Below are 16,478 nucleotides of genomic sequence, written 5' to 3' on the forward strand. Positions count from 1 at the left end.
TTAATTTCCCTCCCCTTTATACTGGAAAGATGACAGTTACTGTTCATCCTGTCCCCTTTTAGACTAGTGTCATTCATCATGTAAGAATAGGTCAATTATTTGTTGAGATTCAACACACTTTTCATAGTAAATTGAAAACTTTTACTGTATACAAAATTATTTACCAAACCACATCAACAAAAGTAATCAATTGAAATGCAACCATTCAGTGCCAGGTATAACCAGAGCTGCACAGTGCACAGGACTACTTTAAATTACTAAAAATCTATCTGATGTGCTGCTAAAAGAATGCACTGGCAGAACTCCAAGTTACTTTTTCACCTTTTTTTTCTGGGCTCCTGAACCTCTTGCATGTACTTCTCCAAATTTCATTCTGGGAAAAGACTACTCACAGTGGATCATAAAAGCGTATTTTTGGCAGTTGCAAGGATGCCTAAGTAAAAAATATAACTGAAGTAAAGCCTTATTGTGCTGCTAAAATTAATGTAAGCGAGAACAGGTTTCTACTTAAAAAACCAACTGGAGTAGTGCATCCAACTCTGGGGCAACCAGCACAAGATAGGCATGAAGTTTGAGCAGGTCCAGGAAAATAATCAGAGGGCTGGAACACGTTTCCTGTGAGGACAGGCTGAAAGAGTTGGGACTGTACACCCTGGAGAACAGAAGGCTCCAGGGAAACTTCCTTGTGGCCTTTCAATATTTAAAGGGGACTTATAAGAAAGACTGAGAGAGACTTTTTAACAGGGCCTATAGTGACAGGAATCATAGAATGTGTTGGGTTGGAAGGGACCTCTACAGGTCATCTAGTCCAAGCCCCCTCCATCAAGCAGGGACATCTTCAACTCGATCAGGTTGCTCAGAGCCTCATCAAGCCTGGCCTTGAATGTCTCCAGGGATGAGGCCTCCACTGCCTCTCTGGGCAACCCAGGAAAAGGGGCAGCAATTTTGAACTGAGAGGAGGCAGGTTTAGACTGGATACAAGGAAGAAATTTTTTACTATAAGGACGGTGAGACACTGGAACAGGTTGCCAAGAGAAGCTGTGGACAGCGCCTCACTGGAAGGTCAGGTTGGACTGGGCTTCGAGCAACCTGATCTAGTGAAAAACGTCCCTGTCCATGGCAGGGGGGTTGGACTAGACCTTTGAAGGTCACTTCTAAATCAAACCATTCTATGAATACTTCAGCATATCATAAAGCAATTCACCTTAAGCAATCTCTTTTTGTTTAGGTTAGAGTGCTACTTCCAGACAACAAACTCACACTCATTCACACCACATGAGAACTCCAGGATTCACCATTAGATCTTCAGGGCATCGTTATTTTGTATACACATAAAAAGGCACACATTGGTAGCATCACATTCAACTGAAATACTGCGTACTTGTTTGTTATACCATGTACAACTTTGAATACCACATAGTACAGGTTGGTGACAGATACTCAAGCTAGAAGGCTTTTTGCCACTTAACAGACAGAAAGGGGATTATAATAAATTTCTTGCTGCTGTATAGTTTTTAAATTACTCACCATCCAGAGGGAAGGTCCCAAGTCTTAATGGTACAGTCCATCGACGAAGTTATTAGCCAACGGCCATCAGGACTGAAAGTCTAAAATAAAATAATCAATCCAATGGCACAACTGACAAGTCAGTCCGTACAGGAGGTCCCCTTTTACACATTTCAAGAATAGATTGCTCCCTAACATCAGGACGAAGTGGTCTGGCCACAAAACAAAAATTGACCTTATTGCCCACCTTATTGAAAGCGATAAAAGGACAAAAACGGAAGCTATTTCAGAACATGTTTAAATACATGATGCAGGACACATCTCATTGTTAGTAAAAGCACTTCGGTCCTCACTTTTATGTTAATGATGAAAACCACTGAGCATAAAATTGAAGAAACTGAACAAATACTCCTTTACTAGCACTTAGAATTAAATCAGAAGCTAAAAAGTATTTCAGTGAACACTACAAAGCACTATTACACAAAATGTAAAACAAGGAATTATCAGTCCATTGCATGATCTCAGAACTGCTTATACCTTTATCTCCCTGTAGCATCTTTTCAGTATATACAGTTAAGAGCATTGCACAATTTCGCCCCTCAACATGCTTTTGGTTATTCTTAATGCTTTATTTTGTTAAACCCAAAATTAGATTGTTGCAAATTTATATATAGTAAAATCCCAAAGCACATCAAAAATACATGGCCATTCAAACACTATACACTTTAAGTTGAAAACTATCATGGCGAAAACTGCTGTAGAGCTGAACTACAACTTTACTATTCGTAGCTGAATGTAATACTCAGTGACTTAGTAGACACAGAGAAATACACCTTCTTTAAAATTAATTAGGTATTTGTACACATCATCTGTTACAGAAAATGAGTTAACAATTACCATGTCATTAATCCGTCCATGGTGTCCTGGGAACGTCCTGACAATCTTCCTGGTTTCTATATCCAGAACACTAATACGGAAGTCATCAAAGGCAATTCCCAGAATACCACTGCCAAAAATCATTAGCACATATGATAGTGAATATTTGGAGATAAGAAATAAAAACAACACCCTAACATTGCTCCAAAAATCTTTTATCCTGACATAATCTCAGAAAAACAGTTACATTCCTTCAGTCTAATAAAATAGCTCGTGGTCACTTTGTTTTGTCAACTAGTAGTCAGTTGTATTTCAATGCATCAAAAATTTAAACTTCATTACAATATTTGGTTGCCACCCTACTCTTACGTACTTGCAGCAAAAGAAAATCCACATGAAATAGCTTCAGTTTCTTACCTGTCCCTGTGAAGCAGAATTCCACTCGGCGAAGAAGAAAGCTCAGTGCAGTAAACGAGATCTTTAGTTTTGAATTTCCAAAATTTAATTAATCCTTCACTACCAGCTGTGATTATCAGCTGATTTAATCCATCCACTGCTACCCCCCTAATGGCCCCCTCATGTGCTGCAAATAAAAGGAAAAGAAAGTTGTATTTCAGAATTTGAACATAGCATAGAAATCAGCAGAATGCCACACACTATTCTGTGTGTCTTCACCTAAATGAGCAGTAAGCATGTGACAAACAATTCTAAAGCCACCTGGCAAGGCGGCTTGAATATTATAAGTTTCTTTACTAGTACAGAGCCAAACTGCTTTCAAGTAAGCACCTAGAATACAATACAAAAGCTGTGAGTAATTCCAGGTGAATATTAGCTTTTATTTCTGCTTTAAAATCTGGGGGGCTTTTTTTTGAATGTGAAATTTGAGGGACTTTTTGAATCACTTATGGAATACCTCCAGGAGGCCCAACTACTCCACACAAAATTTACAGCCTCAGTTTTGGCACAAAGACTGGGAGTTTTCCTAGGATGCTTTACACTGCAGTGTAAAGATGATAAGGCATAGCTCCTCTGGTTTTGGATCAATTTTATATCAATTTTATTTCTTACTATATGCCTAGGGCTACTGACCAGTAACCAAACTGATAAAATTCATCCCACTATCAAGCAATGATGTCATTAGGAGACCACTTCACATTTACTATGCTAGATGGCTTTTAGGAACCCATTAAGGTTTAGAGGTTCATCAAGACTCTTTCCTTATTTCTATAACAACAAAAAGAAAAATAAATCAGATCACAAGGTCCTTATTATAAATTGCAGACTTACAAAGCAACAGCAAACATACATGAGGATACATGACATGAAATATATATGTACGCAACCATTGAAAGAAGTCTGAACATTGACACTTACATTAAGACTTAAGTTTGCAGCTGGGTTATTGAAAATAATAGCATACGCAAAGAACTGGACTTGCTTAGGATTTCAATTTCCCATGCATGTAAAGTATTCTTTCAGTTTTAAGCAGAGAGCACAAAACAGATGGCCAAATTTATCTCAGAGATAAAACCCTATAACATAAAGCTAAGTACTGGAAATGTGATTATCTCAGAAAGAGCTGAGGCCAGAGGATCTCATTTTAGTGCTAACCATTTTGGTAACTGACAATTTTGTGTTAATTAAAACCAAACGTATGCTAACATCGGAGCTGTTAAAACTAGCAGGGATCCTGTCCTTCAGAGTATGTTTCAAATTACTTCTGATTACAATACAAGATAGGACAATGTAAGGTAATTAGAGAAACTGAAGACATTCCCAAATTCAACTCAGAAGCTATGTTAAATGACAGAACACCAGTTTGTCACTGTTCTGTTAAGAGTCAGTATTTTAAAAGTGTAGCAATTCTTACCTCTTTCTTTGCCGTAACACCCTCTGTGAATACCAGACTGCATGTTATATACATCTACCTGTCCAGTTGACAGCCCAACTACAGCAAAGTTCCCACATGAGGTGATGTCAACTGCCTTTCAAGGGGAAAAAAACCACAAATATCTATGAAAACAATTTTTTAAGTGTATATCTAATTAGCAAAGTTGTTAGAAGATATATAACGTATCAGGAATACAAAATATCAGTGTGTTTTTATTAAACTTCTTCAAGGAAAACTGTACAGAACAAACAACAGTTTACACCTGAAAAAAGTAGAGGAAGGAGCTCTTAAAATAAGCAAGTAATCAACAAATAACAAATATGGCACTGCATGCTTATGAAGCATAATGAAATACTGACTTGGTGATATCCATCAGATTTCATATCTAATAATATCAACACTGTAACCTAAATGACTAACCTATATAATCAAGACATCCACAAGTTTAATCCCTAACAAAAGTCCAAGCATGCCAACTGCACGCCTCTTTCAATGCCCGTATTGGCAACAGCACCCTAAAACAGGGTAAATTCACACAGACTTTAAACAGTAGAGAAACAAAGATCTAGATGTATTGGGAAAGATTAAATCCAAAGAATGCAGTACTTAAAGCCACCTTTACAACTGAACTGATCTCATCTACCACTTAACTACTAAGCATAAGGTCAGAAAAATGATGTATCACAAGATACAGTAGTAGTATTAATGCCTAGCACATGAAGTATGCCATGGTAGCTACTTGTCTTGCCAGCTCGTAAGCCTCAGGAAACATTTATACCTCTTTCATCGAGCGTTAGACTTTCATTGTGTCCAGATCAAGTTGTAAAGCATTTTAGAGGGAATATCCTGGCTGCAATTTGGAAATGCATTTTTCTGTATTGCCAAAAGGAAGTATCTTCCACAATTTGCATTCACACAGCAAGTTTATCATCACAAGCATATAGTCAACTCTAGATCATTATGACAGATTAAAGGAAACACCAACTACCTATGTGAATCAGAAAATAAAATCTGCGCTTAACCTGGATGTTTAAGGAAAAAATGCATAGGCAGCATTTTTCTTAAGACCATATACATTACAGAACAGCTACGTGGACACACTGAGCTGGCAGAAAGCACATTGCAAAGCATCTAAAACACGTCTAGATAGTGCTTTTGCATTCTAAACATTGCTTCTGTACAAACAGAAATTCAAATACCATATACTGTAAGGGTAAAGAAACATTATCTTAAATAAACTTACTGTTGCATATATATCAATAGGCTTATGTTTGCCAAATTCTTCTGGCCTCAGTTTATGAGCTCCCATGGAAGTTTTCTGATAGTTCCAGGTTGTACAGGTTATATACCCTTGATGGCAGGCAACAATACCATCCCAGTCACTCTGATGTGCTATTTCTGCAATGTAACACATAATCCTTTTAGAAACATCATTGTAAAATCAAATAAGCTCTTCTGATTTCATAAGAAAGAGTACTTTGAAATACCTTTAGGCAGAACAGTTCATATTTAGTGTTCTTGTTGGACACTCAAAAACCTACCATTCAGAAAAAACACCTGGCAAACCGTTGTGCATTTGATAGCGTAACTGAAATGCCACCAAAACCACGAGCACTTTTTTGGTATGTTATATACATATATGTGTATATATACATATATGTGTGTGTGTGTGTCTTTGTGTATTTGAGGATATGCGGTTTGAAAAGCATATTTAAACTTAAATGGTTTAAGGGGACAGGATCTTTTCCATGGTGCCCGGGGACAGGACAAGAGGTAATGGGCACAAACTTGAGCACAGGAAGTTCCACCTAAACATGAGGAGGAACTTCTTTACTTTGAGGGTGGCAGAGCACTGGAACAGGCTGCCCAGAGGTGGTGGTCTCTCCATCTCTGGAGACATTCAAAACCTGCCTGGAGGCGTTCCTCGTGTAACCTGCTCTAGGTGACCCTGCTCTGGCAGGGGGGTTGGACTAGATGATCGCCAGAGGTCCCTTCCAACCCTATGATTCTATGAAACTGCTCAATCTGTACACATTTCCAGCTGAGTCTCTTAACTGTTTCTTCAGCTGCTGAAGCAGCAGCAGCCACTAGTTTAACAACTTAAAGCAGAGTTTAAGAGCTAAGTCCGCTTCACATAGCAAAAGACTTTTCTGCATTTGCAGGAAAATCGTTCCTCAAAAGCTCAGTATCCAAACTTTGCAGGAAAAATATGATATGCAGGGATGTAAATAATGGGCAAGTCTACTTTTTTCCCCCTGGGATTTACACATCAAAAAAATTTGAGAGCACGAAATTAGGTGTTTATAGAACTTCAAAGAATAAAACAACTACATACAAACCGGTTCACTTCACAAACAAGGACAATATAGCAAAAATGAAACAACTCTAATTAAAATGTACTTAAATAAACATTTTCTTCTGTCACAAAACATACTTAAGGTAGTTCTACCTTAATTCAATCAGGCAGGTCTAATATTAATTTAAAAAATGCATCTATACGTATATACACACACATTTGCGACAAGTATGTACAGATGGTCTCCATCACTGAAGTCTGCCGATATAAATAGTCAAAATGGCTACATAAAATTGTTAATTCAAACCTTTCAACAAATGAAACAATCAACCATCCTCAGGAGGCAAAAGAAGAGCTACACTTCAGACAAAACCCATTTAAAGTCTGAAGAAAAGGTCATTAATTTAAAGAAACACATTTTGATGAAGCAAAGATAATCGCAATTCTGCTTCAAAAAGGTAGGTTCGCTGTTGCATACTGAATTACAAATTAACAGAGTAATTGAAATTTGACTTTGAAAAGTGACTCAAATAAAGGAAATGGGGAATCAAAATCCACCACTATAACCAAGATTTCCTTAGCTGACAAAAGATATTCATCCCTGCTAATTGCTGGTTCTCCAGACTGGGATAATATGTATTATTATCCAGAAGATTCTGGCTCCCATGATGGAGATTTTAAAGCCAAAAGCCAGTTAAAGACGTTTGAAATGAAATGCTCTTTTTTGAAATAATAGAAAAGTTTACCAGGTGAAACATAATTTTCAGCTGTCACTCAACAGCTCATGAAGGGCCACAGAATCTCAATAATCTCATCTTGATACAGCATGGGCTTTCAAAACAGTAGTGTCTCAAGCGTTAAAAGGAAAACCTGATGAGTTCTGTAACGTATCTCAAAGACTACTTACCTGAAGCAAAGACTGTAATTGGTGGAAGTGCCATCGTATCAAGCTTAAGACCTTTCTTTTTCGATTTCTTTTTGTTAATTGAACCTTAAAAAAAAGACATTAAGTGTCTCAATCTCATGGCTAAATCTGAGAATGCTTTTAAAAGGATTGTTTACTAAGTGTAAAGTTCCTATTAAACTTAGAAAAATTTGGTTTACGTTAACACAGCATTGCTGTTACCTAGGGTTAAAAGAGCTAAGAATATTATATAGAGAGTTTCTGTAAAAATTCATGTGATGCTGAGCAAATCTCTAGCCAGTACAGTTGTACCACTAAACCCATTTGTTCCAAGACCTTGTGCTGACATCCTGAGGCAGAGGTCGCCCCATTACAGCTAAAACCATGGTCATACAGACATGGCTACATAAGTAATACACAACACTCTTTCAATAACCAAAGAGTCAGGAATTTCAAATTTATGACCAAAGGATATATATAATCAATTAACCTATGTTGGTCTATTCAAATCTATCTAAATACATATCTATCAATTTATAGATACAGATATTTAAAAATAAGGATTATCTTAGTCTTTCTGATTCTTGCTCTCTGAACTGTCCCTTAACCACAGCATTGCGTGGAAGATTTGTTTTTTAAATTAAATTGTACATTAAATCAAAGGAACTAAAGTCAAGAAATACAAATAAACTAATGATTTAGTCAACCAAATAAAGGGAAGTGGGGTAAAAAGTTGTAATTACCTATGCTCAAATGTCAGCTACTGCTTTACACATTTGTAATACAAAAATCATACCCAAAGTTTCCCATGGCAAAATAACACACACTGCCAGGCTAGAGAAATTATGTTTCTTACGTACAAACAAATCTGACAGTACACTTTATATACATCAGGAAGGACTGAGTTTACAGAACAGCTGAGGTGAATAGTTTTCATACAACAGTTGAAAGTGAATATAAGGCCTACCTAATGTTTTAGCTCCTGTTTACATAAATGCTTTTCAGGGCTTTTTTTCACCAATATTTGTACTTTCATTGAAATACTTACCACGTCCTAAACTTTTATTGAACTTTTCATGCACTGTTGAAAAAGACTGCAATGTTCCATCTTGACCTGACAAAATATTAGCAGAGAGCAGTGAAAGGCAAAGATCAACTTCTGTTTACTTATAAGCTATCTGAGCAAGAAAAGCAGAAGATTAGCACTAAGAAACCTCAAGCACCATAAATAAAGCATTTACTAAAAATTCTGATCCAAGAAAAAAAAAAAAAAAATCACTATGAGGCTGGTGAGGCACTGGCGCAGGTTGCCCAGGGAAGCTGTGGATGCCCCATCCCTGGAAGCGTTCAAGGCCAGGCTGGATGGGGCTTTGAGCAGCCTGGTCTAGTGGGAGGTGTCCCTGCCCATGGCAAGGGGGTTGGAACTAGATGATCTTTAAGTTCCTTTCCAACTCTAACCATTCTATGAGACAGCTTTGTAGGGGAGACATGGGCAAGGCAGAAACAAAAAGAAAATGAAACTGCATAACACATGTAAAATTAAAGGCATTGACATGATTTTTAAAAATCCAAAGAACCACAAAACATTTTTTCTAGGCCACTTTAGTGGTTGCCTCTGTGCCCTCTCCATACGTTTCAGTACAGTTAACAAAGCAGTAAACTGCAAAAGCAAACGTGAGGATTTGTTAAGCAACTCCTGGTTGTTACTGTGGTTCATCTGGTGTGAGCTGAATTACTGTCAAGTAATTAGTTACTTAAATCCAAGTTACCAGTTGGAAGACCAGCAAGAGATTTCAGCACAGGTGGGTTTATCACAGTGTACTGCTGTGCCATATTGGGTGTAACATTCATCAAAATGTAGTGTGATGTTTTCAAACATTACCCATGTAGACAATTTCATTACTGCAGAGTAATTAAAGATGAGGTGAAGAGTCTCCATTATTCCATTACTGAAGTGTTCTGGGCCGCAAAATGTTCTGACCTAGTACTTAATTTCCTAATTGATAGACTTCTAAATATGCAAGTCTTTAAGGAAGGATAGTCACTTAAGCATTTTTACACTTTTAGATTAGTATCTTGGTAAAAAGTGACCTCGGGAATATACGCTACAGACACAACTGAGCTTTAACTACTTAAAAAGACGTTGTAACTCACAAAGCTTGCTCAAACTAGTGGAAAAAGTGGATCGGCTCCTCTAAGCTACTAAATGCATTATGCTGCTTATTTTTTCTCTGTCACAACAGAATTTCCCTAGTTGTTACAGGTTTTCATTTTGACCAGCTGATAGCTCCTTAGGAGATAATGAAACAATTTTTATTCATCAAACATATAAATAAGGATGACAAAAGCAGCTCCTAAGCTCTTCTGCCTGTAACTACTTTTCAGCCTACTCACTGACACATGTTCCTCTAGGGAAACTGTAAAACAGTTTAATACAGTACGAAATTATACTGTCTACCCTATCACTTACTATGCTTCATAAATACACATACGTAACACAGGAAATATAATCTACTGTATTAATAAAATAAAGACATTTAGCTCTGCACGCTTTCTTTACCACAGCAGGAAACCAGACTGAAGAATAAGAATGAGAATTTCATACCTGCACTAAGAATTTGCTCTCCATTTTGCCCATGGTATCTGATCTTTGTTGGTGGTGCACTATGTCCCATACGACTTCTCAGAACACGTCCTGTACCGCCAGGTCCATCAAAAATCCACACCTGCCTCCCAAGCAAAAGCAGAAAAATGAAAATGATAAACATTGCTCTGCCAATAATTACAGCTCTTGGCAGTGAAACAGGCTCAGCTGGGAGTTCGTGCAGCAAACTACATGCATTGGCTTTCATCCTTGATCCTAAAACCCTGGAAGTTTCCACCACAGCTGATTGTTTCTCGCTGTTCATTCCGCCCCTCCACCAAAGGCTAATGGCATCGCAGGACACACAGCACAAGGGACTTTTATCAAGAGAAACTGCTCATGATCCAGAACATTATAAAAATACATCAAGATTTAAGAGAGTGCACGAGGATACAAAGTGTGATTCTGCAAAAGTGGATACAAAGCTTTGGTCTTCAAGGCTACCATGAAATGACACATGAAGCAATGACACCACGGCAGCAAATCCTTAAACTGCCTCACTACAGATTAACTCAGAGCCAGCAACATCATGAACTTGAAATTTGTTGTATTTGTTTCATTTGAGAACTGCTACTTCAATCAACTAAACATTTACAACTGGGAGGACTACAAGAGGAAAAACAAAAAACATAAGAGCAGACAGCAGTGGCTATTGTAACTTACCCGTATAGCGTTATCAGCTCCATTAGTAATAAGCAGTGGCTCTCCAGGGACAAATGACATACCAGCTATTGCTGTGGAATGGGCATCTTGCATCTGACACAGTACTTTCTTCTCTTCTAGATCCCACAAAGCAATGTGTCCAATTGGGCTACCAGCTGCCATTACTGGGTGCCCATCTGCTCCAAAGACAAAAAAAAGTTCAAAAGGTTTGCGTATTGACATTCAGTTCATCTTTACTGACTTCTCACTTCTTAAAATTGATGCGAGAAAAGCCTGCAATCACAAGAAAAAAATATTCTCAAGCTGATTCTAAAAATAGGGTATTTTTTAACTGAAATATTCTAGTATTTCAAATAGAAAAGGAGCAAAATTCAGACAATAAAAAAACAGGATTTTTTTCGTATCAGATCGTAACAAATGTATCTACATCTGACACTAGAGGTTTTGCTTGAAAGCGCAAGAGATATTGTACCTGTACCATTTTCAAAAGTTACTCTATACTCCAGATTCTTCCCCAAACTTATTAGGCTTCACACTTCAGGATGCTATAGCTGATGTATCACCACTCTAGAAGTTATCAGTCATTTTTTTAAATGCTCTTAAATTTTTGGCCAAGCAACTTGCAAAAATAAATTCCAGAAGTTGATTACGTGTTTATTCAATCATCCTAACCAATAATTAAACCTCAATTCACAGAATTTCTGATTTTGTTCTATTTGCTCTATCCTGTCTAATATTAAGGAGATAAATGCATCACACTAACTTCTAATAACATCCTACAAATAATATGGTAAGTTTTAAAACTTATTATAGTAAGATAAAATTCCACCGAATATCCTGCATAATTGGTAATTAATCTTTTCGCTACAACAAAAGAAAAAGTCAGCTTCCAGTTTGCAATTACACATATCATAGATAACTAAACCAGACAGGGCTAGGGTTTTCTTTTTCAGTACAGCTTCACAGATATGGTAATTTGCCAAGTTCATTTTAATTTAAAGACCACTTTGCTCAAAGGCTGAATTAAGTAAATGAGATCAAAACAGCTAGGTTACATTTACACTACATTTTCTAACTATAAAGACAGAAAGAGAGAGAGATGAGAGAATGTCTGAAAGCCACGCATTCAAGCAGGCAATGGAAGTTATTTCACTTTATTATCATTTTGACTTAAACAGCTGACACAAAAAGGCGCTCTTTCGACTTCTCACAAGTCTTTCCACCAAGTCTCTCCAGTAGCATTCTTCCTCAATAGGGTCTGCATCAATCTATATTAAGATTTGCAAGTTTGGCTATTCAAATGAGATACTAGATTCAGTATCAACAGTATCCTATGCAGGCAGGATGAACATTAAAGTAACTAGCTTTAGTAATCATTACATGCTTGTTAGAGAAAAAAAAAGCTCTGAATATAAATAGTGTTCCCCTGTAACAGTCAACTATTAACACGCTAAATTTGTTCTGGATACTAACACTATAACATACTGATTACTCTGCATTAACTCTGATAACTGTGTACTGTGTTAGCTCTTGGCACATTGTAAATATAAATTGTCTAACTTTTCTTTGCAAAAGGAGTACTGTACGTAACACTTCCTGTGCACTGAGTCAGTACACAGGAAAATGCAATAAAACAGCCAGTATGATGAAGATGCATGATCTCCCTTATTTACTGGTAACTTTTCTAGATTATCTGCAGCCTTTGAAGACAAAAACTCTCAGCCCGAATTTTGATTCTCAAACGACTTATCAAAACATATTTTCCTACCTTCCACTTAGCGTTAGTGATTTTATACGTATTTTCACTAAGAATTCTAAGACTTACCTGTACGAAAAGATATTGCTGTGATGGGACCCCAGTCTTGTTGAAACTTCATCAGAGTTTCATCAAACTTAATATTATGTACAATGATATGACCAGACACAAGACCAACTGCAACAACATCCACTGCTGGAGCCTGCAAGATAATTGAACAGCAACTGAATAAAGAAAAGCTTGTTGCTACACTACTAAAACCAATACGTACAAGACAATGTATCTAAGACCAGGAAAAATACTAAAGAAACAAATAAGGCATCTTGCATGAAATCTTTGGTCTATATTACCAAACACATGACTGAACATCTGATTAATCTAAACAAAAAAATGAAAGATGCGAGATTTTGTGCTTAGTCTCCATTGGATTAAATAATTCTGCTTCCAGAAGCTGGAACTCCTTTAAAAAAACACCTCACTAAGTTTTCAGTAGTTCTGGTAAACCATTATACACCCTGCCACACACCCCGATATTTACAGATTTTATCTATGACAACTGTAGACCATTTTCAAAGCTGTCATAAATGCTACCAAGAAGTTTTAATTAATTTTTATATCTACACAAATACAGCAAATACAATTACAAAATCTTTTATTGAATCAGAAAAATCTACGTTTTATTAACCTCCAAAGCAAAATAGATTTTGCAAAAAGCTACCAGTGTAACAGAAGTTACACGATACACATGCATCTTGCAAATGAACTGTTTCTGTGAATTCATTATATCATTCAGTGAATAAAACTACAGACATGATGAACACAAACCAGCTAAGATGCTAAATGCAACAGAACTAGGACTAGAGGGAAGGGTAGACAAAGAAGCCTTCAAGTCTACCTCTCTTCAATGTCTAAAATGCCCAAGAGAGGGTTATTAAAATTACTTGAGAGAATACACATCGTCTTTATTGATGTAATTTTAAACAATATTTTGCCTGTTATTCTTGACCAGTTATATAAGAAAATAAGATAACGAAAATACTAACTTGTTCAAGAGTTGTGACCGCTGAGTGCCATCCTGGAAACGAGTATAAGAGTTTGCTGGAAAACAAACAAACAAAAACCATAAATCAATTAACCCTTGGGGATTTTCCACAATAAAATGGATGCTTTATAGGCACTTACACAGAAAAGTACACTGGCTTTCCACCCTTCTAAATTAGTTATAAGGGAAAAAACCCCGTGACACTAATAAGTTAGGTTACGAATAAAACTTATGGTTCATTTTTATGAAGAAGTTAGTGTTGTGCATTAATACTGCAAAGGTGACATAATTCCACAGCATGAATAGGGAGGAAGACTCCTTCTACACCAGCTGCTCCCCATACATTTCTGCTCTGAACGCAACTCTTCAGAGCTCTTTACACTAACATAAAAAGCCATTCTTGGTCTAACTTCTAATAAAAATCCTTCATTTGCAGAGTAACTTCCCTACATGAAGACCCTAATGCATATTACAAGCACAGCCCATCTTGTTTCCTTCACAAATAGTAACAGCCAAAATGTGAAGCAGGACTGTCAGTGACAACGCAATCATGCAGTACTTATTAAGGGTGCAATTATGAAGACCATATTTAAGAACAGACACGAATAAAAAGCTATTCCTTCACCACAGACTGCTGGCAGCCATGTGTTACCACCTCTCACTTTCCTCTCTTGCCAGAGACCATTAAACTTTTCCCTCACTTCTTCCAGTTCTCTTGTCTAATTGTGCCCATACCTATCTACAAAATAATCCACTTAGGGAACAAACATACTGCTTAACACAGCAACATTGCTGAAAGAGCAGTAACAGTCCATAAGTTTTTACACAATTAAAAGAGAAACTAAGGAAGACTTTTTGCCATCTAGGATGTATTGCATCTCAGATGCTGCAAGAGGCATCAAAGAGACATAAGAGTACTATGAGTAGAGACCCTTACTTTTTCTGTATTTTTAGGTTATTCCTACGTCCTGATTTATATACCATATACGGCATATCCAAAACTTTAGCATATGAAACAAAAAAATTAGCAGTGACATGACTGAAATTATACAGTAGTTACAAGAATAAAACACTGATCTATGCAAGCTGAGCTAACACCTATTTGCAGTAGGTACATTAACATGCACGGAAGTTCACTGTAGCTGTAACTTCTATGAGCTAGAAAAGCGGCTGATCATGGTAGGCATGAAATACCATTATAGGTGGTGCTCTACTGGGACATGCTCAGAGACAACTACATGTCTACACATCTCTTATTTGAGTAGAAGGATCAAACGCTAGTAATTACCTCCACACTACCTGCCAGCACTTCCACAACAACGAAAAAATTTAGCTTGGAAGAAGGGAGGCAGAGGGCCTCAACATGCATTTACTATTAATTATTTTCATGGGAAACCTATGGGATTCCAAGAAATAATAAAAATAACAACGTAATTATAAAAAACATTCCTGAACAATTCCTGACACTTTGCAGGGAGAGTAAACAACACGCAACTTGAAAGGCATCAGCATTCAGGGAGCAGCAACATTCTTTGTTCCTGGAGACAGACCAACTGAAAACTTTTGCCAAAGGAGTCAGTAAAAGATTCCATGTTCAAAACCTACTGTACTGAAAAGTATTATTTGTTGCATATAAAATTGCTTATGAAACTACTTGGAGCATGAAGTATAACCGAGTTATTAAGAATCTTACTTGGATTTTATATTCCATAGTTGCAAGCTCCCTTGTTCACTCCCAAGGAGAATTTTATTCAAATAGGTGCTGGGATGCAGAACTGCAGAAACTGCAAAAGTGGCCTTATCAAAATCCACTTGAAGATACTGCTCTGCAAAAAGTAAGAAACAATGTTAGTGTGGCTACCCCTACAAATCTGCAGGCTCATCATCCTTTCGCAAATGTAAAGGCAGAACTGATGTTTACTCTGTACAAATCCCATAATGGGTATTTCTTGCATTAAAGGATTAGTTAATGTGTAACAGTACAGGCTAAACTTGTCTGCGTTATAACATCTGTTGGCTTGAAGGTATATTTTTTTCCCTATAAGCATACCTAGCACAACAACAATGCTGGCAAAACTGTAGTGATTTCTATCTTTCTGAAGGATTCCTGCTCCTGCCTGAGCAAAACACCTCATCTGATTAGCATGCCTTTTGTTTGTTATAGCAACTTCAAATCTCTAAAGCCTGAATGTAGCCACTTTTGAGATCCAGCATCCAGGGAATGACATTGGTCATACCAATGAGAATACTTTCTAAAGAAAAAAATTCAGGGCACTGAGGCAGGATTTCATAAGGCACTTTACAATGGCATGAGAAGATGTCGACACAATCAAAAGATTATTCATAAGAATTTATTCGTACCCAGACTGGTAAGTATCAAGGAACTACAGGATGTCAGAGATGGTGCCAAAACTGCTGTACCACAGTCTTTACCAGAATGGTAAACACTAAAATGGAATTTCTGTAAAAGCATCTCTCTTTACACCTATCTGTAACCTTACTGGGTCTCCGCATGTGGAGCAGGATCCATTCATGAAAAATTACTGCAGGATTAGGACTTCAGATCACCATTTACGTAGCACTACCATTTAAGGATTTTTTCTTTTTAAAGAATAAACTACTTCTGAACACACATTTAAAAAATCCCTTTTTTTAAATTACTGAATGTTTAACACTGCTATCCCATAAAGCAATAAAAAAATAAAATAAAGTGTCTCTCACCTTCTGACTGTATATTCCAAACAATAAGAACATTATCAACATCCACAGAGATGACATGATCACCAAAAGGCAGCAGAAGGTGTATCCTTGCCTTGTGACCTTCATAGGTATGAACCACCTATAATTTCAAAATAGAAGTGTTTTCAATATAAGCTGTTCAGGTGGCATATCATGTTAAC

General features: G+C 37.0%; 1 protein-coding gene across 2 annotated transcripts in view; it reads right to left on the minus strand.

Moving 5' to 3' along the window:
• The window catches only part of WDR36 (WD repeat domain 36), a 33,568-nt gene that overhangs the window by 11,478 nt on the left and 5,612 nt on the right, over window positions 1-16,478 (minus strand). For both annotated transcript variants that reach the window (XM_054185870.1, XM_054185869.1), the window contains exons 4-16: window positions 16,300-16,417; window positions 15,272-15,404; window positions 13,580-13,634; window positions 12,606-12,738; window positions 10,781-10,956; window positions 10,079-10,199; window positions 8,522-8,587; window positions 7,477-7,560; window positions 5,517-5,671; window positions 4,253-4,367; window positions 2,800-2,965; window positions 2,404-2,512; window positions 1,528-1,607 (exon numbers count right to left, since the gene is read on the minus strand). In XM_054185870.1, coding sequence (XP_054041845.1) covers window positions 1,528-1,607; window positions 2,404-2,512; window positions 2,800-2,965; window positions 4,253-4,367; window positions 5,517-5,671; window positions 7,477-7,560; window positions 8,522-8,587; window positions 10,079-10,199; window positions 10,781-10,956; window positions 12,606-12,738; window positions 13,580-13,634; window positions 15,272-15,404; window positions 16,300-16,417 — 1,511 coding nt within the window. The remainder of the gene's footprint in view (window positions 1-1,527; window positions 1,608-2,403; window positions 2,513-2,799; window positions 2,966-4,252; window positions 4,368-5,516; window positions 5,672-7,476; window positions 7,561-8,521; window positions 8,588-10,078; window positions 10,200-10,780; window positions 10,957-12,605; window positions 12,739-13,579; window positions 13,635-15,271; window positions 15,405-16,299; window positions 16,418-16,478) is intronic.

This window comes from Rissa tridactyla, chromosome Z (assembly GCF_028500815.1).
Source record: "Rissa tridactyla isolate bRisTri1 chromosome Z, bRisTri1.patW.cur.20221130, whole genome shotgun sequence".
NCBI lineage: Eukaryota > Metazoa > Chordata > Aves > Charadriiformes > Laridae > Rissa > Rissa tridactyla.